Raw genomic sequence first — 22,642 nt, 5'->3', positions numbered from 1 at the left:
CTCTGAGAGAACTCCCCTTGTTTCCTCTCCCAGTCCCCAGCTCAGTGTCTACCCACACACGACCTCGTTTGGGGCCGTGGACTCAATCTGAAGTGATGTGTTTCTCTCCCTATCTTCTTACTTCTTGGGCTTCAGTGTCTCCTAAATTGAGCTACCATGCTCCCTAACCCAAGGATCACTTTCTTTAATAGAGACGAAGGCTGAGAACTCAAGCTGGCTGATTCTCTATGGTCTGATTTCACTGCCCTAGATAAAGGGCTATCTGTCTGTCTTTGTTTGCCCTGGTCCATCCTCTGCCTGCCTGTCTTAAGCACAACTTTTACTGGCCTAAGATTCCACCCAGATGTCTCTCTTACTCTGTGATCCCCGTGGTGGCTACTTTCTCATCGCCATGGTCAGGTTCACAAGTGGCATCTTAAGGGAGGGAGGCTTTATTTTTTGCTCTCGGTCATAGAGTATAGTCTAATCTGTCAGCATGGGGAGGCCAGGCAGTGGAGCCGCTCTTGGTTGTGGCTGCAGGAATGGAGGCCATATGCCCACATCCAGGCAGATCAGGAAGAGAGGGGGATGCCCTGCTCAGCTCAGTTTCTCTTCTTAGCCTTTTTATTCAGCCCAGGTTCCCAGCCCATGGGCTGCTGCTGCTGCTCCCACTCAGGTTGAGCTGTCTTCCCTCAGTCCATTTTCCCAGGAAACACTCTCATGGGCATCCGAGGTGTGCTTTACATGGGCACCATAGGTATTTCTTAATTCAGCTGATGTGAGGATGAGCTGTCACCCTGAGTGAGGGTCCTGTGTCCACACATGTGAAACCTGAGTCTGTTCCAGTCAGGATATGTGTCATAACCTGCAATTTCAGCCTGCAGTCATGTTGGCCGTGCCATCCTGGCAGACGAGAAACCCACTGGCTGTCGGATTGCATCTGATACCCTTGACCTAGGAGGACGGTTTGCCATGGAGGGGCGTCCGTTAGGAGCGTCTTCTTGAAACTGAATTTGCTTGAGCATGCTTTCGAATCTCTCACAAAGGATCTTGCACTTTCGGACCCTACTGCTGGCTTTCTCTTCCTCTCTCTTTTTGCCTTTGCATCTCGTGTTTAAATGGGACAGGGCAAGAAGCAGTGCACTGTGGACTATCTCATGTTCCTGCCTAAGATGGTCAGCTCTCTTTCTCTCCTTCCTTTCTACCCCTATTTCCTGCCCCCCCCACTCCCTTTATCTCCTCCTTTGTCTCACGATGTAATAATTACAGGCCTGCTCCAAACTCACAACCCTCTCCTCTGCCTCAGCCCGTGGCACAGCTGTGCTTACAGATGCGTGCTACACCTGGCGTCAGGAGTTTCTAGTCCGTGGCAATCTGCTTACTCTGAGAGTCTGGAATAGTCTATGCATGCATCTACCATTTCATTTAGCTCTTGAGGGCCATCTGAGAGTCTGCAGATATTAGAATAGGCCACGGAGACTCCTCAGCCCTCCAGTACCAGCTACGGGAGACATATTGATTCCAGGCTCCTTATATCCTAGAACGTGAACAGTTGCAGGATAGAGTTGATTAGTTAACTTTCCTTCCAGCGTCCAGGCAGCTGTGACTCTGAGCTCTGACAGGCTGCTATGGTCTTGATTTAAAGCCAGAGAAACCATGGCACTCACTGCATTAGGTTTTGAGGAGGGTCAAGAGACATGTGTTAATAATGTAGAGTTTGTTTTGTGCTTGATAGGTGAGTGATTTAGACGTGGATCTCTATATAGGTTGTTTTCACCAGGCTTTGGGGGTTTTTAGACCCTTTGTGTTCTGAGTCTAGAACGCCAGTCCTAACTATGTATCATGAAGCCTTATACATGGGGACTGTGAGAGAAACGGGCTGATTATGCGGGTTGAAACTGGCTTATTTCTGTGACAATATTTTCCCCAGAAGCCTTCGAACTATCCCTCTTAGGCCGGTACACCAGTGAAACTTCTCATGACCACAGTGTTTGACAATTTATGGCATGTCTCTCCTTGCTCTGCCCCGTCTAACCATGAAGAAAAGCTGAAGCATGTGGAAACATCTAGTAAACATCTACCAGGCTGGGTATGGCTTGCACCTGTAGCCTCAGGTCTCTGTGGAAACCTCACCGGAGACTGTCACTCCATAGAGGATGCATCCCTGGGCTGAGCCCTGTGAGGAAGGCAGCTTTACAGCTGCGGGGCAGTGAACAGGCCACTGATGAAGAGCACAGTTCAGCAGACCGTGTGGATACTGAGAGAACCTGAGAAGACAAACCTGCTGGAGGCAGTTCTGAGAAAAACCTTCCTCGTGGGTGTAGGACAGGTGTAGCATCCCTGAGTCCTTCTGCCCAGTTCCTGTTCCCATCCACACATCCCCTCTGCTGTCACCAGGGGCTCTCTTGGAGGCTGGACAGGTTTAATCCTTTCTGGTTCTCCCCCAAGATAAGCTGGGTAATTGAAAATGTGCCCACAAGTATAATCTCCAAATTGGAGGATTTAAAACAAAGCTGATTAGAGGCTTCCAACTGTAAGCGCAAGACAGAAAAAAATCTTTCTTTAAAAGATGCCGTTAATGCCGAAGAGTTTGGTGGGTTGCACATGGCTGGTGTAGACTCTGTGCAAAGAGTATGCATGGGGGCTGGAGAGAGAGCTGAGTGCAAGCATGGGGGCTTGAGTTATTTTTCTAGAACCCACGCATTAAGAAGCCATACATGGCAGTATGCATGGTGGTGTGCACCTGGAATCCCAGTGCTGGAGAGGGGGGGAGATAGGAAGATCCTTGGGGCTCACTGGCCATACTTGTTAAGTTCCAGGCCAATGTCAGATGTTGTTTAAAGTAAAAAAGATGGTCACCACTCAAGGGGCAACAGCCAAGGTTGTAAGTTGTCTGTCTTCTAAACACACATACATGTGTACACACATATGTAAATCTGAGCATGCATGTATATACACACATGTGAATCTGAACATGCATGTGTGCACACATGTAAATTTGAGCATGCATATGCATAAATACATGTGATTCTGAACACACATGATGGCTACAACACAGAGAAAGAGGGGCGACCGGGCCTCAGGTGGCCTCCATTGTCTCTGTTCCCAGCAGCTCCCTCTGTCCCTCATAGCATGGACTCAGGACACACACATCTCTCTGTAAAGTATCTCCACTGCCCCACCAGGGCTCCAGCTGGGATCAGAAGTGCACCAAGAGGTCTCAGGAAGGCAGACTGGAGGAGAATTTCAAATAAGAAAACCACCGTTGTCTGAAGACAGAAGGCCCACAGAGCATGTTGACCAGTATGGACCTGGACATAGGAAGTTCAAAGAGGATGAATTTGCAGTTTACGCCTTGGGAACCAGAGGAAGGCAGTGAGAACCAGTGCAGCAGGCAGAGGGCTCCATTGCATGGGAAGCTTGCTTTTTCATGAGATCAGCTACACACTGGAGAAGCTAGCGTGGACAAGTGAATCTCTAAGAAAAGACAAACTCATGGGCCCCATGTCTTTCTAATCATCTCCCAGGGAAATGAGTAGCAGAATTAGCTTTCCCCAGATAAGTCAGTCAGGGTTGGGGGAAGAGGTACTTTTGCAAGGGGTGAGTGTCAGTGTAAACTGAGGTTTGACTTTGGAACGCTGGATGACGCCATTCTATCTCCTGAATGTCTAGGATGCTGAGGGGTTTGTTCTAATGGGGAGTCGATGGTTGGTTCTGTTCCTCACCAGTGACCTGGATTTGCCCATTGGACATTGCTTCTCTTCTGGGTCCACTGACCTGCGGCTCACTCCTTCCTGGTGAGTGCAGCCTTGCATGGCTCAGGCACTTTGACTTTTGATTCCAACCTGCCAGGTCATCTGACACCACCCAGATCAGCACACAAGCCACCAACACTCTCTGAATCCCAGCCCGGGTGGGGGTGGGGAGAGGAGCAGCAAGCAGCTCTGGCTCTAGACCCACTCTGGCAGATGGCCCTGCGCTGAGAGTTTATGTAATATTGGTCTGATGGCCGTGACTGCAAGAGACAGTGGCATCTCATTTAAATAATTCAACCATCATGAGCCATGCTGCTCTGGGTACCGGAGCTTGTGGAAAGAGCTGGGCGGAGATGTTTTGTGCTTTCCACAATGGGGAAAAAAAGACAGTTGTATCCAAGGCTCACTTCAGATGTGCAGAGACCAAGGCTTCCTCACACCCCCACTCTGAGGGTAAAGTTTGCTGCTTTCTTTAAGATCACGTCATACAGAAGCACCATAAAGGCAGGAAGAGCCAAGTTCTTAGCAACTAATGGGCATGGTTTGTATGTAAATGAATTCTTGAAGAATTTACTTTTAAACATCTTGAGAACTCTTGCTGTCTCTTTCCTAAGGGTATTTATCCATTGAAACAAACACTTCGTTTTCAAGTAGCATGCAGGTTAACTGAATGAAGTCTCGCCCACAGCTTCAGTACTGTCATCTCCAAAGGCTGATGGTGTTCAAATCAGACAGAACCAAGTCACTCTACTACTGAGTTGTATTCTCTCTCTCTCTCTCTCTCTCTCTCTCTCTCTCTCTCTCTCTCTCAAGATTTATTTATTTTATGCATGTGAGTACACTGTAGCTGTCTTCAGACACACCAGAAGGGGGCATCAGATCCCATTACAGATGGTTGTGAGCCACCATGTAGTTGCTGGGAATTGAACTCAGGACCTCTGTAAGAGCAGACGGTTCTCATAACCACTGAGCCATCTCTCCAGCCTGAGTTGTATTATCTTAACATGTGGAAGAACATGTAAGTTAAGGATTGACTGGTGGTCATTCCAACTATTTGGGAGGCTGAGGCAGGAGGATTATAAGTCCCAGGCTTGCCTGGGCTACAGAGTAAGTTCATCTTAAGCAACTTGTGAGACTATTAGGGCTCTCTAGGAACAGAACTTATGGATAGTCTCTATATAGTAAGGGAATTTATTGTGACGACTTACAGTCTGTAGTCCAACTCCCCAACAATGGTCAGCTGTGAACGGGAGTTCGAGGATCTAGTAGTTGTTCAGTTCTAAAAAACTAGTAGACTCCAACAGATTCAAATAAATGTAAGCAGGTGAAGAAGAGAAAATCTTCCTTTGTCCAATGTCCTTATGAAGGTCTCCAGCAGAAGGTGTGGCCCAGATTAAAGGTGTGTACCATCACGCCTGGATGTGGGACTTGTTTCATCCCAGGCTGACCTTGAACTCAGAGATCTCCTTGTCTTAGTCTCCTGGGATTCATAGCCACTATGCCTCAAGATCTCCATGCCAAGATCCAGGTCAGAAACTTGTATCTTCTAGTCTCAAGATCAGGATCACAGGTGAGCCCTCCAATTCTGGATTGAAGTTCATTCCAGATATAGTCAAGCTGACAACCAGGAATAGCCATTACAGAGATCTTGCCTCAGAGTTTACAAAAGATGAAAAGGGTTTATGTGTGTAGGTCTATGGTGGAGTATTTGCCTAGCACAGACAAAGCTCTGAGTTCTATGCTCAGCAAAAGCAATAATGCAGCAACAAAGAAAACCACTGGCAAAATGCAGACATTAAATGCCACAAAGAGTTTCAATATCAATGAGACTAGAGGAGGTAAGTTCTTTTGTTACATTTATTCGTGTGTGTGTGTGTGTGCATGCTCTTTTGTGTGAACATATGCCACCACACCTATTAGAGCCGGTTCTCTCCTTCCACCATGAATGTCCCAGGGATTGAACTCAGGTTGTCAGACTTGGCAGCAAGCACCTTTACTCACAGAACCATTGTGCTGGCCCAGGACTACAGAAGTTTTCCAATAGAGTCAAAAGATTGTATGCTTACTGCTCTAGTTGTTGGTGTGAACCTGGGAAAGCAGGACCTAAAAATAAGGCTGACTAATGTCTCATGCAATAGCCAACTTTATTCAGAGCATCAGACAATTTATATTCTGAGGGTTAAGAAGAGTCTTCAGAGTAAAGTCTACAATCACAAGGGCAAGACATACATGGTAAACCATGGTTTTCCATAGAGTCATATGAGTAACAACAGCTGAAGTAAACTTACTCCCACCTGCTACACCAGGAAGAGGCACAAAAACACATTCCAAGAACAATTCTGTTTTGAAGAAACTGAGGTTACAAGACTCTTGTCTTCTTGGAATTTTCTCACAAGTACTCAGAATTCCCTTCACAGGACTCCATTTTTGGGCTGTGTTCCAGCAGTTGTAAAAGACAATTAATTGTATTGCATCTCATCTCAGACCCATCAGTCACAGTTCCCACCCACCACAAGCTGCTACAACCCAGGACTGTACAGATGCCACTTCAGTCTGGCACCATGCAGATCGGATTCCTTCCGCTGCCCTCACATGCCTGCTCTGGGGTCCAGAGCTGGCATGTGGAAAGAGCATTGAACCCCTAGACACACAGGCACACAGATACACACACACACACACACACACACACACACACACACACACGCGAACACACATGCACACACATGCACACATATGCACACATACATACACACACATGCACACACATGCACATGAACATGCACACACACATTCTTTCCTGGCAGGATTGTGCCATGCTGTTATCAAGTCATCTTTTGGGTCAGGCATTAGGACCAGCACAAGCCTTTGATGTGGGCTTACATTCTGGGTATTATGAAAATGAAGTACAAAGTAGGGGCTTGTTTGAACGGCACTCCCGTCTCTGGGGAAGAATTTACATGTGCCGCGCTGATAATTTGGAACCATTTTGTTAATAAACACATCTCCAAGTTGGCATGCAAAGGGGGGCATTTAGAGAGCCCCGGAAATGAGCTCCTGCATAAAACATGGCATTAAAAAGAAAGCCAGTACTTTGTGGATGACTTGAGCAGAGGCTCTTTTGTTAGCACGGATACGGGGGCTTGCTGCTCTTTGCTGTGCAAACATACGGCCAGAAACCCAAGTTGTTGAGTTGTTTTGAGATAAGAGCAACAGAGAGGGCTCCTTCTGGCTCATCCATATTTCATTAGGGCAGCAGTTAAAAGATTCATTAGAGACGCCCATCTGTAGCCAGCAGCTTTCTTGAGGGGGCTCAGATGGAGGCTGGATTTTTCTGAGTAGCACTTCACATGCACAGAAAAAAAGACAACCATTGGTGAGAATTAATAGCTCGGCAGAGAGAGGCTCCCTGGTAAAGTATCAGAGCATACCTGTGCTGATGTGAAGCGGCACTCATTCCAGAAGGAGTGCAAGAGTTTTCCCTGAACTCAGTTTACATGGCCATGGCGGGGGGAACATGGATTTGGGTTGGCCTGAAGGACGTGTTCTGCCGGGGAAGAGGTTACATGAGTGTTTATCTATGCAACAAAGTTGCACATCGGGGTGTTGATCAGATACTGTGGGGGGCGGAGGGAGGGACTGTAGGTGGGCTGGTTATAACATCGCTGCTGTAGGTCTCAAAGGCTGTCTGATGACAGTCTTAGCTTCTGGGTTGGTGGAAGCCTAGTGATATTCAAAGCTAATGCATTCAAAATGGTTTTACCTGATAAGACAAAGGATATGAGATGAAACACAGAGTGGGCAGTGAATAGCTATCAAAGGGATTAGTGGTAGCCCAGGATGATTTTGGCTATGGATCTGTAACATTCCAACTCTTCAGAACCACGAGGCTTTAATCAGTCACTCTTGCAGAATCTTTAACATGGAGGTGGCTCTTCCAAGGGACCTTGAACTGACACCTGCTGCATACTCTTAACCCTTGACTGCCACTTGCTTCAACTAGTGCTTCAGGTCTGAAAAGGGGAGGAAGCCAGACCCTGAAAGGTGGGTCAGAGTGGGAAGCTCTTGGTCAAGGGTAGGCAGGGACCAAGGGATCATGAAATCATACATGGGATACCCTAGTAACAGTCCTGGAGGAACAAAGATGATCCAAAGAGACACCTGTGCCCTCTCCTTGGCTATCAAAGCATTGATAATGGTCTCTCATTGGGAGGAGTCTCACGCTAGGAAAACTGGCTTCCAGGTGGACTTCCAGCTCTAGAACAGGCTTGGGCTCTGCCTGAGGACTTAACAAATCTGTACACACAGAAAGTGGAGTGGTGTTCATCAGGGGTCCGGGGGAGGGCTAGGAGGGCGCCAGTCTTTGATGGGGGCCATGTTTCAGTCTGGGAAGATGTTTAAAAAGTCCCGCGGATAGATGGTAGTAATGGCGGGACAACACCCAATGCTGTTGAACTCCGCTCTCATACGTGGTAAGAATGGTAAATTTTGTGGTATATACATTAGCTTAGTAAAAAGTACTGAAAATATCCTGGAGAGACATTTCTGAAAGAAAAGCATGGGACAGTGTCACAGCCCTGTCTCAGTTCTAGAACCTTATTTTGGTTACTGTGTTAGGGTTCTTTGGAGAAACAGAACCAATAGAATGAATTTCTCTCTGTAAAAAATGGATTTATTAGAGTGGCTTACAGGCCGTGGTCTGACTAGTCCAACAGTGTTTGTCTCCCGATGAAACTCTAAGACTCAGTAGTTGTTCAGTCCAGGAGGCTGGGTGTCTCTGGTGCCTTCAGTATATGTCGGAAACCAGAAGCAATAGACTCTAAAGCCAGTGAAAGAAAGAAGTTGTCAGTGAGAGCGAGGACAAGCAGGCAGAGAGCAGAAGCCCCCTTCTTCCATGTCCTTTTGTATAGGCTGACCCAGAAGGTATGGCCCAGATTAAAGGTGGATCTTCCCACCTGTAATGGTTCATCCAGTCTCACAGGTGTACCCAGTTACAACTAAGAATAGCCAGCACAGTTCCCCACTCTGTGACGATGCATGTTTGTGCTTGTCTGTAGGCATGGGCAATGGCAGAAAAGTTTGCTATTTTTAGTCTTTCTGTTCTATAGTATCAAATACTTATGATTTTTCCAATTACATCTACATTCGTGGTGTGGGAGTTATGTGCACGAGTCCGAGTCCAGAAGAGTCCAGAACCCAGGTCCTCTTGAAGAGCATCCAGTGCTCTAAACCACTGAGTAGTCCAGGAGGCTGGGTGTTACTGGTGCCTTCATTAACTGCTAAGCCATCTCTTTAGCAACTCTGTAATGTTGACAGCAAGATACATAGCTTTTTTTTTTTTTTTAAGATTTATGCATTTAATTTATGTATGTAAATCCATTGTCACTGTTTTCAGACACACCAGAAGAGGGAATCAGATCCCATTACAGATGGTTGTGAGCCACCGTGTGGTTGCTGGGAATTGAACTCGGGACCTCTGGAAGGGCAGTCAGTGCTCTTAACCGATGAGCCATCTCTCCAGCCCCGTGATAAGTAGCTTATCAACCTTCCTTTTTACTTTGGGTTCACACTAAGTAACTTGTAAGGTGACCGTGCAATCCTTTTCCCCAAAGCACAGAGAGCTTCATTTGTGCCTCCAGTGGACAGCCAGGAGCATGTGGGTCCTTGCTTCCCTCCAAACTCAGCGTCACCCTTTACTTTGGTCCTTTGAGGTTTTTTATGGCAGGAGCATGGACACCACACTCAGCCCAGGATAAAGAGAACCTCTGGCAAAAGTAGAAGTTCACCTTCTCAAGGCAACTGAGGAAGAAATAATTAATCTCTTTAGGTTCTTATTGGTTTTAGTCAGGTAATGGCTCCTCTGTGTGGCCGTAAACTCAGAACGCGTATTTAAGGTACGATAGCCAAGTGTGCTCAGCACTGTGAGCTCTCCTTTTGGGCTTTGGCCAGCTTTAGGCCAGGGAACATATCTAAGTCTATTTCTTGTCTCCGGTGATCTCTAGTTCTGTCGCCAGTTTAAAGCTCCTACTGTTGCTCTCTCTTTATCAGCACAGGCATGGCCTCCAGCTGCTCTGGTTCATTGTAACTGAGCCGTTACATTGTAACCAGCAGTTTGAGGCTCCCTTGTTGAAGTTAGTTCTCAAATTTAAATCTGCCTCCTCAGAACCTGCCTCCTCCCCCAACTGCCCAACTCCCTCTTTTAGCATCCTCTCAGCCAGGGTTTCCAGGGAGTTGTTTGACTGTTCAAAGAAGCCTTTGACATCTAACTTGGTTTCAAGGACCCGTCTGTCCCTTTCCTGTCATCTTGGAGCCACAGGGCCAGCTACAGGGTGTGGGGGGTATGTGGGGTTCTGTATCAGGTGGTTTGTGCTGGGAGAGGAGGCAAGGTTCTGCACTCTGTTCCCCAGAATCTATCTCTTATGAAGAAGAAGGCTGCCAAAGATGAAGTGGCTGCTTCAGGCCTTTCTCCTGGCTCAGCTGTTCTAGGTCAGATGGACAAAATGAGGTCATCTCTGGGTTTTCCACGGCAGGGTGAGCACATCTGTTTCCTGGCTACCCAACAGAGCCCTCACTTTGGGGCCTCACCCTTTTGGTGCCTCTCCTTCCTTCCTGTCTGGCTGAGCCTCTTTCCGGGGCTGACTGTGTTCAGTGTAAGGAGGAAGTGTGGCCTTCCCCAGCTGAGCCATAAACGCAGCCCCTTCTCAGCTGCAGGCCAGAGCAGCCCATGAGGTCATGTTTCAGGAAGGATGTGTGAGCCAGAACTGATCTGTAGTCCTAGCGGACCTCAAAGACTCCCTCAAAAAAAAAAAAAAGAAAGAAAGAAAAAGAAAAAAAAAGAGGATCTGTGTGTGCACACACTTGCACGCCTGTGTGTGTGTATTTTGTGAGTGTGTGTGTGTGTATTGTGAGTGTGTGGATATATGGTATGTGTATGCAAGTGTGTGTGTGTTACACTTTGGTTGTAGAAGACTCAAAATCTTCCTAGCAACTTGACCTGGACCCTGCAGATTCCAGAAGATCCTTTCAGAATGTCAGTGCCTCTGTCCAGTCCTCTACCTGAGTACCTGAGCATTGAATGAACACCTGTGGTCACCTCAGCAGCGGATGGGACATGGGAGCCTCCAGTTAGCTGCAGAGTGGCATCTGCTTGTGTCTGTTGTGTTTGATAAATGTGTATGTGTGTGCACACATTGTGTGTGTGTGTGTATGTCCCTTGGCTGGTAGACACTTTTCTTTGGGTGGTCTTAACTTGTAGGCAATGGGCCTGTGGCTCTCCAGACTTACAGGCCATGGCTGGAACAGTTGGGGCTTATGGTGTCAGGATCCCAGGAGGGTGACACACAGACATTTGGAAAGAATCATTTTATAGCAAGTTACGCTCTACTTAGCAACACTCTTTGAACAACAGGACAGCTACTTAAGTGATGGTATTTGGGTTACAAAATAATTGGAAGTCTTTTGGCCCAAAAGACAATATAGTTTTGCTGGACTCATCCACTGGTCACTGTGGCTAGGACACAGTGTTCTTTGTGACTGGGATTCCTGGCTCTTTAGTGATTCTCTTGCCAGTTTTACAGAGGGTGGGAGGGACAGCTGTCCTTCTGGGGCTCCCTCTGTTCCCTTTTGAATTATGAAGCCCTGGTGGGTGCTTCAAGCTGGTGGGGCTCTGAGGCTATGGTTAGCATCATTCTGGGGAGGGAGGTGACAGAGAAGGGAGCGACAGCTAGGGTACCAGAATGACCACATCAACTACCTCAGAGCTGCAATAGCCCAAATATGTTGTCATGAAGTAGCCGGGAGCAGAAATCTGTCATTTGACTGCCTGTCACCAAAGTTACCATCTCAGTTCGGGGCTAAGAGCAAGGAGAAAGGATGAGCTTGGAGGGAGACAAGGCTCAGGCCTGAGGTAGATCTCAAGAGTTAGCACAAATCTCTGATTCCTTCCTTCCTTCCCTCCCTCCCTCCCTCCCTCCCTCCCTCCCTCCCTCCCTCCCTTCCTTCCTTCCTTCCCTTTATTGATATTCTCCATCTCCCTCTCCCTCCTCCCTTTCCCTCCTCTCTTTCCTCCCTCTCTCTTTCCCTCTCCCTCCCCTTCCCTCTCCTCCACCCCTCCCCCCCTCCCTCTCCCAGACCTGGAACTTGCGAATTAGACTAGGCTGCTAGGGTAGAGGTATCTGGTATCTAGGTATCCTGTCGTCTTTCCATCTCCTGAGAGTTGGAGTTACAGGTGTGTACCAACCCCCTCAGTTTTGTGTGTATCTATGGCACGGTATTTGTTTGTGAGTGTGGCGTACGTCCTTGTTAATGGGAACACATCCGCCTGTGTCCATGCCATGTGGAGATCAAAGGTTAACACTGTATGTCTTTCCTCATCCTTAATTTTTAAAAATATATGTTAGACTTATTTACTTTATACGTACGGCTGCGTTTTCTATATTTATGTGTGTGTACCACATACGTGACTGGTGCGGGGGCAAGTCAGGTGTCGGCATTGGCTCCTCTGAAAATGGAGTTGGATATGCTCTCGAGTGCCATGTGGGTGCTGGGCACTGAATCCTGGTCCTCTGCAAGAGCAGCAAGTGCTCCTGTGGAGCAGCAACCCATGTACATCACAAAGGTGGTGGCCTTAGAAAACCTGCCCTTGCTTTCTGTTGGTCTGACACATGGCTGAGAAAGCCTGCTTTTCGAATCCATTTATTTGAAGTTGGCACTGACGGGTACTTGGTATTGCACCCTTTCTGCCATCTCTCGAGACTTTCCATCTTTAGTTTTTTTGAGGCCGACTCTTTCCTTGAACATAAAACTCATCAATTTGACTCCGAGGGCTGGTCAGTGAACTGCAGGGATCCCCCTGACTCTGCCTCCCAGCACAGAGAATTCAAGCATGTGCCACCACGCCCGACACTTGAACCTGGGCCCTGGGGGTCACCTGGGGGTCAAACTCAGGTTCTCGGGCTTGCACAGCAAATCCTTGACCTGCTGAGCCATCTTCCCAGGTCTGTAGCTAACATTTTATCACACTTATATGTTCCAGGTTATATTCTAAACTGTTAATAGCGAGAACCTTGTACATGGGGTCCTTCTAGCCACCCTCTTAATGGAGGGGGAAACTGAGGCACACAGAAGCCGAACAGCCTGTAGAAGGTTACACAATGAAGCAGTCAGTATGGTCAGGTTTGGACCAGACAGTGAGGTGACAGGATTTGTTACTGTTCCTACCTCTGAAGGGTAGCTAAGTGAGGACTCCCCCCCACCGCCCCTGTAGTCCTCTGTATGAGATGAAGGGACAGGCAGCCCCTGTGTCACAGCCAGTGTCTTAGGGTCTTACTGCTGTGAACAGACATCATGACCAAGGCAAGTCTTATAAAGAACAACATTTAATTGGGGCTGGCTTACAGGTTCAGAGGTTCAGTCCATTATCAAGGTGGGAACATGGCAGCATCCAGGCAGGCATGGTACAGGAAGAACTGAGAGGTCTACATCTTCATCTGAAGGCTGCTAGGATAAGGGTCTTAAAGCCCACACCCACAGTGACACACCCCACTATGGCCACACCCACTCCAACATGGCCACACCCACTCCAACAAGGCCACACCCACTCCAACAAGGCCACACCCACTCCAACAAGGCCATACTTTCTAATAGTGCCATTCCTTGGGCTGAGCATATATAAATCATCACAGCCACTGAGGCTTTAGGAATGCACTGGGAATGTGGGGACGTGGATACTTTGCTACTACAAATCCAAGTGTCATTCAGTAGTGACTGGAATACATGACAGAGACACATGCTGATATATACATACATACATACATACATACATATATATATATATGTTGGTGTCATGTGAGATATATATATATATATATATATATGTTGGTGTCAGGTGGCTTGCTTTACAAGCCCTCTCCTGGAGGGGCATGCTATGTATCATCTGCACTGGGACAGTTGCTGGGGAGCCATCAAGGCTGTGTGCTCAGGACCTGCACTGACATGCTATCAGACATACAGCAGGACCTCTGGCAGCAGAAGGCTGGGCTGCTGGGCTGACTGGGCATCTGCAGAGGAGCACCATCTTTCTTTTGATTTTTAAAAACAGCTTAGCTCAGGCTAGCTTGAACTCCCTACACTGGTAAGGATGACCTTGATCTCCTGATCTTTCTGCCATCATGTCCCAAGGACTGGTATCATGGGAGTGTCCCACCATGCCTGGCTTGGGATCCTGACTTTTTCACGCCGTGTCTTTGATAGGTGTACTCACAGAGACCTGCATGGCTAGCGTGTCCTCCATGTGCAGCTCCTACTGATTCAATAATACTGTTTTCTCTTCTCTTCTCAGACAGTGGGCATAGCTCACCACCTGCAGTAGCCCCTCAGAGACGGCGGGTGACACGGAGACCAGGGTACATGAGAAGCCCAGCCGGTCCTGGGATCAGGTTCCTCTCTCCAGCAGTGGGCATGCTACGCTCGAACTCAGCAGGGCTGACAGGCCAGGAGCCCCACCACTCACAGCCCAAGGCTGGACAGTGTGGCCTTGACCCCAGGAGCCACTGCCAAGCCCAATTGGTGGGCAAGCCTTTTCTTAAGAGCTCCCTTGGCCCTGCTGTAGCCTCTGTGGGCCACATGCATCCAGCCCAGGGCTGTATGAGAGAAAGGCCAGTGCACTTCGGGGTTCGTTCCAGGAATGAGAGCAGACAATCTGAGAGGCTGACTGGGCCATGTAAGCCTGGGGACAGTGCGTGTTGGCAAGAATTCTTATCTTCAGACAGTGCTAAGTCTCTGGCTCCTGGTCTTCATGTATCCTGGAGCAAGGAATCAAGGGGCCTGAAGACTGTGAAATCTCTGGCACCAGTGGCATTGAATGGCCTCGCTGATGTCCCATCCCTTCCCGGCTTCCAAGACACCTTTACTTCCAGTTTCAGCTTCATCCGACTCTCCCTCGGTGCTGCTGGAGAACGTGGAGAAGCAGAAGGTTGCCTGCCATCCAGAGAGGCCGAACTCCAGCATCAGAGCCCCCAAGAGATGGCAGCTGAAGCATCCGGCTCAGACACGCCTTACGGGGACCCTCGGCATCTCTGGACCTTCGGTCTTCATGCTGCTCCAGGATTGGTGGACTTGGCTCAGGTGACAAGGAACAGCAGGCAACCAGACTGTGGCAAGGTCTCCTCCTCAGATGCTGGCTTCTCTTCCCAGGATGCATCCTCCGCTGGTGGGCGGGGCGACCAGGGCGGCTGGGCGGATGACCATGGATGGCATGCTTTGCTCAGGGAATGGGAGCCCATGCTGCAGGACTATCTACTGAGCAGCCGCAGGCAGCTAGAGGTGTGTGTCCTTCGGGAATCTGTCACCCCCAGCTCAATGTTGAGTGGAAGTGGGAAGTGGGCCGCTGATTAAATGCTGGTTCTGGAAGCTGCAATGGCTCCTGGGACCGCTGTCTGCAAAGATGTGGCGGCGTATCTGTCTCCTCCACATCTGAACGCGCATGCTCCGCTCTCCGCTTTCTAGCTGTGTGGCTTAGGTGCTGCTGGCATGTGCTCTATGACGGGGCCCATGCTTCTCCACAACCTTTGACCTGCAGTGTGGTTTGTTCAGATTAGGACACGGGACTGGCAAGATGGCTCAGTGAGTAAAGGCACTTGCTGCCAAGCCTGACTTCCTGAGTTTGATCCTTTAGAATGCACATGGTGGAAGGGGGAGCCGACTTCTGCAATCGGTCATATTTCCTCGCCCCATAGTAAACAAATGAGATAAAATAAGACACTGGGAGGGTAAGGGGGGACAGCCAGCTCAGGTTTGGAAAGAGTGAGAAGGGAGAAGTCTGATTGGGCAGCTCCCGCCCCTACTTTGCTTCATTGCCCCATGTGCTATGTGTGTCCTCCTACCAAAAGACTGTGAGCATGTGTTTGTGTGCATATGTGTATGTGTGGTGTGTGTGGTGTGGGTGTAGTGTATGCTGTATGTGGTATGTGGTAAATGTGTATATGTGTGTGTGTGTGTGTGTGTGTGGTATGATGTGGTGACTATGAATCTGTGGTGTGTGTGTATGAGTGTGTGGTGTGTGTGTATGTGGTTTATGTGTGTGTGTGGTGTGTGGTATATGGTATGTAGTGTGTGTGGTGTATGGTATATGTGGTATGTCTATATGTGTGTGTATGGTATGATATAGTGAGTATAAATATATGGTGTGTATGTATGAGTGTGTGGTATGTGTATGTGGTTTGTGTGTGAGTATGTGTGTATATGGCCTGAGGACAACCTTGAGTGCACTGATTAGGCCAGCGGGCCTCAGGGACTCTCCGGTCCCCTCCCGTGAGGTGGGATTACAGGCATGGGACACTATGCCCGGTTTTCTGGGCGAGTTCTGAGCATGGAGCTCAGGTCCTACACTTGCCGGGTGAGTGCTTTCTGGCTGCCCATCTCCTTAGCGTCCAGCTTCCGTGTTTAGAAGCACATCCTGGCCACAGCCCGTTAGGAAGTTGTTCTGGGAAGGAAGGCGTGGCTGCCGGTGGCTCTCTATTCCCTTGTCCATATCTCTCCCACTCCTGTGCTGGGGATAGAACTAGGGTCGTGTGCATGCTGGGCACACACCACTAAGCTACATGTACAGCCCAAGACAGCAGCTTCCCTGTGATGGACCCTTTGAGCAGGGCCACAGCCCTTCCTGGACTGGCCAGCCTGGAGACAGCTGTGGTCGGTGCCTGGCTCCTCTTCCCACGTTCACCCTCACTGCGATGCTCTGAGGGTTAGAGCATGCTCAGAGGCCTTTTGGCCTGCAGTCTGTGTTCCCTCTCCCCACACAGCGCTTCATGCTGATAATGGCACGGTGCTGTGGTATTTGTAACTTTCTAAGCCTTTCTGGGGAGTCCATGCTTAAATTGTGCTTTTTTGTTCAAATAACTTGCTTTTCTTAAACATGCACTTGGAATTGGAAATCTATGTGTGTGTGTGTGTATGTGTGTGTGTGTGTATATGTGTGTGTGTATGTGTGTATGTTTGTGTATGTGTATGTGTGTTTGTGTGTGTATGTGTGTGTATGTGTGTATATGTGTGTGTGTGTGTTTAAAATAGTTTAAATAGAACTTCACTTTTAAAATAGTCTCCCTATTTAAAAACAGTATTGCTTTTCAGGATGTTATCTTTTTTAAAAAAAAAGATTTATTTTTTTTAATTTATGTGAGTACACTGTACCTATCTTCAGACACATACTAGAAGAGTGCATCGAATCACATTGCAGATGGTTGTGAGCCATCATGTGGTTACTGGGAATTGAACTTGGGACCTCTGGCAGAGCAGTCAGTCCTCTTAACCACTGAGCCATCTCTCCAGCCCCAAGGATTTTTATCTTTTTTTTATTACATATTTTTATTTGTCTATGTGTGCATGTATGCATCATGGTACTTGTGCAGAGGTCAGAGAACTCCTTTGTGGGAATTGTGTGGGTCCCGGGGACGAAGCTCAAGCCCTGGTTTCACAGTGTGGGCCTTCACCCTTGAGCCCTCGGGACAGCCCACTTTTGAAATAGTTTTAGGTGCTCGTAGATTTCACAAAATGAACTCTCTTGAATTAATTTGTAATTTATGTCTTGTGTTTCCCCTTCACACCGACATAGGTCACTTCTTTAATTTTAAAGCTTCAGAAACTTCAAGAAAAAGCAGTCGAAGATGGCGACTACGATACTGGTGAGTTCGAAGCTCTTTGTAGACAGTTTCATCTTTCTCCTTGACGGCTGTCCGGATAGAAGTCTTTTCCTGCTTCTCGGACTCTGCCTCCTTCATCCTGGGAGCTGTGTGGCTGACTCTTGTGGGTATCTCTGTTCTGGGACAGCCGGCTAGCCTGCTGCCCTGTTGGTCTGTGGATTTTAAAGTCGTTTAGAGCGTCAACCTCTATGGTGGGTTGAACTTTCTTTATTGGCTGGAACAGGTGTGGAATCTGCTGTGTAGGAAGCATGCTAACTCATCACCTGCCTGCCTGGAACTCATGTACCTATCAGCTATGGCACAGTGCTGTGCCTGATAACATGAGGCCAACAGGGGTAGGGAGAAGAAAATGCTAGTCCTGTCTGTGGGATGGTGGTGAAGACATCATCACGGGGCTTTCTGGCTTCATGCTCTCTCCAGAAATGAATTTTATTTGAGAGATGTCAGGCAACTTAGAGCTTGGCATCACACCCTCATGATTAAAGATATCCAAGAGATGAGGGACAATTATAACATGAGGCTGGGGGTCAGGGAAGGAGCTGGTCAGAGGCCACTGAGGAGTCAAACAGGAGTGGGACCAGAAAGAGGCGGTGCTGACTGGGCCCAGGTGGATGGCGATGGGGAGCTTTCAGGGGTTGCTGCTTTGGAAGGAGCCTTAAGAATTCTGCTGAGTGTGAGGAGAGGAGGGGGCTTAGGATAGCTTAGAGTTCCTCCGGACACCTGTGGAGATGACAGACGCTCCTGCTCGTGGCCTGCTTTAAGATAGCAGGATTGGTCAGGAAGTACAGTGCAGAGTCGAGGATCCTCTGGAAGCCATTAGCTCAGTGCTTAGGCTGCTGCCTAGTTAATGCTTAGGGCTGTGCCTTGTCACTCCAATCGTTATACCTTGAGCCTTTAGGATTGCAGCCATGTTGGCACCTGTGAGTGACTTCGGGGAGGACATTGTCAGTTCCTCTGAAGAGCAGCAGTGCACTGTCCTCTCTGTGTGCACAGCTGAGCGTCTCTTTAGAGAGTGAGAGGATTTGGGGATGAAGGTGGAGCCCTTCAGGTTCTCCTCTACCTCTGCCTGCAGGTCACCAGATTTCATACGATGCTGGGGGAAGGGTGAATGCCAGAGGGAGCAGAAGGTATGGGGTAGAAGTGTCCTCTGGGATAGCCTTCGGGGGTCTGTGCTGCAGCACAGGTAGAAAGAAGCCAGCTTTTCCTGGGCCCTGCTCACTGCTGATTTGTCTGAAAGACAGCCCTGGCTTTTATGTACCCCAAATGGCAGCACTGTGTGAGTTTATTGCATGAACTTGTTGTCACTGTTAGGGGCTGACTCCTAGTCCCTCCTTCTTCAGGACATAGCCCTCCTGTACCATGTCACATGACTGGAGACCACATCTTTTTCCCACCTCACGACACAGAACTTTCTGGACTCAGCTTTCCCTCTGATCTTCTATCCAAGACATCATTTCTATCTTTTTGTTTCAATATCTCTGTCAGTTTGGGAATGAAATTATGATGCATTTATCAGAGAAGTCAGAAAGGGCACTCTCCTTCAGTGTCCTTCCTGGGTATCCTCCTTCAGAGTCTTTCCTGGGTACTCACCTTCAGTATCCTTCCTGAGTACCCTCCTTCAGCATCCTTCCTGGGTACCCTCCTTCAGAGTCTTTCCTGGGTACCCTCCTTCAGAGTCTTTCCTGGGTACCCTCCTTCAGTGTCCTTCCTGGGCACCCTCCTTCAGAGTCCTTCCTGGACACCTTCCTTCAGAGTCCTTCCTGGGCACCCTCCTTCAGTGTCCTTCCTGGGCACCCTCCTTCAGAGTCTTTCCTTAGCACCCTCCTTCAGAGTCTTTCCTGGGCACCCTCCTTCAGCATCCTTCTGGCTTGCTCCTTGTGTGCTCAGAGCTCCTGGAGTGGGCCTAGCACTCTACATTTTCTCTTGTTTCTAGAGGACTCGAGGATTGAGGTTTGAGGAATTGTGGCTGTAAGATTCTTCCACAGAGGGGCAGGCCACAAGGCAGAGGCTGGGAGTCTTGAGGGGGCATCTGTCTGGTTCACAGTAAGTCACATGGTATTTAAGTCCCGGACTTGCACACTTGGCTTGTATATTGAGAACTTGAGTGTCCTTGTGAAGTGTGTATCTGCTCACTGGGCTTTCAGTAAATGCTTCCTGAGGAATTAAGATGTCTTGGTACCCACACTTCTCACCGTCTAGAGCAGACGAAAAAGCACAACAGGCTGCTCATGGCAGAACATTTTTGGTTTTGGAGGTTAAGTCGGTGAAGGGACAAAGCTCCTCCTGGGATGAGACTCAACACTGACTGTTATCTGTGATGGATGAACCCTGCACTAGCCTACTTAGGTGACTGTGGAGATTTGAACATCAACTGTCTCTCAGAACCTCATACATTTAAATACTTGGTTCCCAGCTCATGCTGCTGTTTTAGAAGGTCGTGGAACATTTAGAAAGTAGAGTCTAGCTGGCAGAAATAACTTGCTGGGGATGGATCTTTGAAGGATAAACCCCCTTTAGGATTTGGTCTGTGTCAGCCATGATGTAAGACCCCCTACCTCATGCTCTGACTGCCACTACCACCACTACCGTGATGAATGGAGACCCCTCTGAAACCATGAGGCCAAATAAACCCTTCCTCCTTACGTAGCTTGTGTTAGAAGAACAGAATAGCAAGAAAAATAACGAGTACAGAGTTGTCATAAATCAAGGGGAATCTGGGTCAATGGTTCCTCTTCTGCACTGAGCTGACATTTATTGTAATGAAATCTGTCGAAAGACCCAGGAATATAATTTTAATCCCCACCCAGTTTCTCCAGGTTCGTAAAAACACTGAATGAATTGTTGAGATTTATTCATGTCCTGTATGAACTTTGTTTCTTTTTTGTGTATAGACAACAGTATACTTGTTCTTCGTCTTGGGGAAGGGTGCCTGACAATTGTTGTGTGCCAGAACACACGAGGGGAAGCTACAGGACATGCATATGCCCCCTGGTTTCTGTTCTTTTATCTTTTTGTTGTATGCTCAAGAGAAAGATGTGGTTGGCACTGAATAGAAAGTTCCATGTTTTATCTCATTAAAATCACAAGCAAGTTTACACTTCGATGTCTCCTGGGGAGACCCCCTAAGGACTCTATCTCTCCCTTGCCAGGAAAGTCAAGTTCTTGTTTCTTTTATCTTTTCTGCAGGCTGGGAAGGCTTAGGGGGGAAAGAATAATACTTTAGATGTTTGTTTAGGGTCCTTTTCCCAAGAGACACTTCCAGCTTTGTTACATTAATGAATGTAAAGTAAGTCTGTAACTTATACTGAGGACAGAAATGAGACTAGAAGAGACCACTGCTTAGATGTCGGGGTGTCGAGTAGACATTCCTGTGTCTCTGTCTAGGACTTGGCAGAGGGAGGAAAAGATTTCCCCTGGGGATCCTGCATCAGTATCCCCATGGCAAACTGTCACCCTGCCTGTCACTTCACTGTCAAATGAGTAAGGAGGGGGTGTGAGGTGGAGCAGAAGCTCTTTGGATCTTAGTATCTCTGTCAGTCTCGTTGTCTCTGTGTCTGTGTCTCTCTGTATCTCTATGTCTGTCTCTGTCTCTCGGTCTGTGTCTTTGTGTCTGTCTGTGTGTCTGTCTCTCTGTTTCCCTCTCTGTCTCTCTCTATACATATGCATATACACATACACATATACATATATGTTTGGTCCTGTGTGTACAAGTGTGTGGAGGTCAGAGGTTGGCTGGGAACTGAACCTGGGTTCTCTACAAGAGCAGTAAGTGCTCTGAATTGCTGAGCAGTTTCCCATCCCCCAACACACCTTAGGAAAAATTTGAATGTTGTGGCATTAGAGTACATTTCTATGTTTAGATGTATTTAGATGAGCATATGGTTAGGGTTAGGCACTGTATGATAGCTGTTTACGTATTTATTTTTTATCAAGTTGCCTACAGTGTTTAGCATAGCGGAGTGCACCTTGGAGCTGAGGGAGGTGGCAGGCTGCAGCACGAAGCAGAGGGAGTACAAGGCTCTTGCATGAAGCCAAGGGGGCTCCGCAGGCTGCCATGTGGGGCCGAGGAGACACTGATACAGAAGACTATACATGAAGACTGCACCATGCCACTGAGGGGTGTGTCAAACTGAACAGTGAAGCCGAGGGCTGCTGCAGGCTGGGGGTAATGGTGGACTAAACTGTGAAGGATAAGGGCGTGGCAAACTGTGCCTCTCAGTTTGAGATAATGCATTCTACAGTGACTGCACAGCGGAGCCATCCCAGGATGCATCCATACAAGACAATGTCTCCAAGTTCTCCGAGGACCGTAGGAAGCAGGGCGTCTTAGATGTAGACCTACATCTCTCAAACCTATTCTCTCAGACTGGTTTCTAGTTGCCTCTGGTTGCCAGTTTCCCAGAGACTTTTGTCCTACTTTTCTCCAGGAAGCAAAATGTCACATGGTTGGAATATGAAATGTCCTCACAGGTTTATGTGTGCAACACTTGGTGACACAGCCTTGGGAAGGTTGGGAGTGGGTCACTTGGGGATGGGTCATGAGGGTTATATCCTGGTTCTCGTTTTTCTTCCTACTGCCATCTTCCTGCTTGGTGCAGGAATGTGACCAGTAGCTTTGTGCTTTCCTGTTGCAGAGAAGAGCTACTCCCTGCCACGACATACCTGTCCTGCTACGACAGATTGTCTCCTACGAACTGTGAGACCAAACAACTCTCTCTTTGCTAAGCTCTTTCTTTTTCTTGTTTTGTCATAGCCATTAACTAATATACAAAGTAACCATTGATCCATGTCTGATCATGACAGTGTCAAGAGGGTTTGTATGTGGGGCTCTGGAAAAGCTCCATCCATTAGCTGGGTGTTACGCTTATTATGATAAAGGCTGACAGGACCACAACCTGCAATTGAGTTGACTGACTGACAGATTCTACTGGCAGAACATTCTAACTCTTCTATTTTTTGCACAAAGTGACAGAAACAATTAACTTATTTGACCCGAGACCCTTAAAAATACCCTTATGGGCTGCGGAAAAATTGGTGATCATGTGTTTATACATTGTTTTCATTTTTCTGTATGTTTTCAGTTGAGGTATTGTGAAAATGAGTTCTGAAGTATTTAGCCTCTCTCTCTCTCTCTCTCTCTCTCTCTCTCTCTCTCTCTCTCTCTCTCACACACACACACACACACACACACACACACACACACACACACACACA

General features: G+C 48.0%; 1 protein-coding gene across 4 annotated transcripts in view; it reads left to right on the top strand.

Moving 5' to 3' along the window:
• Disc1 (DISC1 scaffold protein) overlaps nucleotides 1–22,642 on the top strand; it is a 208,513-nt gene that overhangs the window by 18,488 nt on the left and 167,383 nt on the right. For 3 of the 4 annotated variants that reach the window (XM_028767739.1, XM_028767737.1, XM_028767738.1), the window contains exons 2-3: nucleotides 14,071–15,053; nucleotides 17,341–17,410. In XM_028767739.1, coding sequence (XP_028623572.1) covers nucleotides 14,071–15,053; nucleotides 17,341–17,410 — 1,053 coding nt within the window. Of the gene's footprint in view, nucleotides 1–14,070; nucleotides 15,054–17,340; nucleotides 17,411–22,642 lie in introns of those variants that run through there. The other variant, XM_028767741.1, reaches the window with a different exon arrangement.

The sequence above is a fragment of the Grammomys surdaster genome, unplaced genomic scaffold, assembly GCF_004785775.1.
Source record: "Grammomys surdaster isolate TR1022 unplaced genomic scaffold, NIH_TR_1.0 181, whole genome shotgun sequence".
NCBI classification, from domain to species: Eukaryota; Metazoa; Chordata; class Mammalia; order Rodentia; family Muridae; genus Grammomys; species Grammomys surdaster.
The sequence above is the reverse complement of the archived record's forward strand: the minus strand, read 5'-3'. Positions and strand labels throughout refer to the sequence as shown.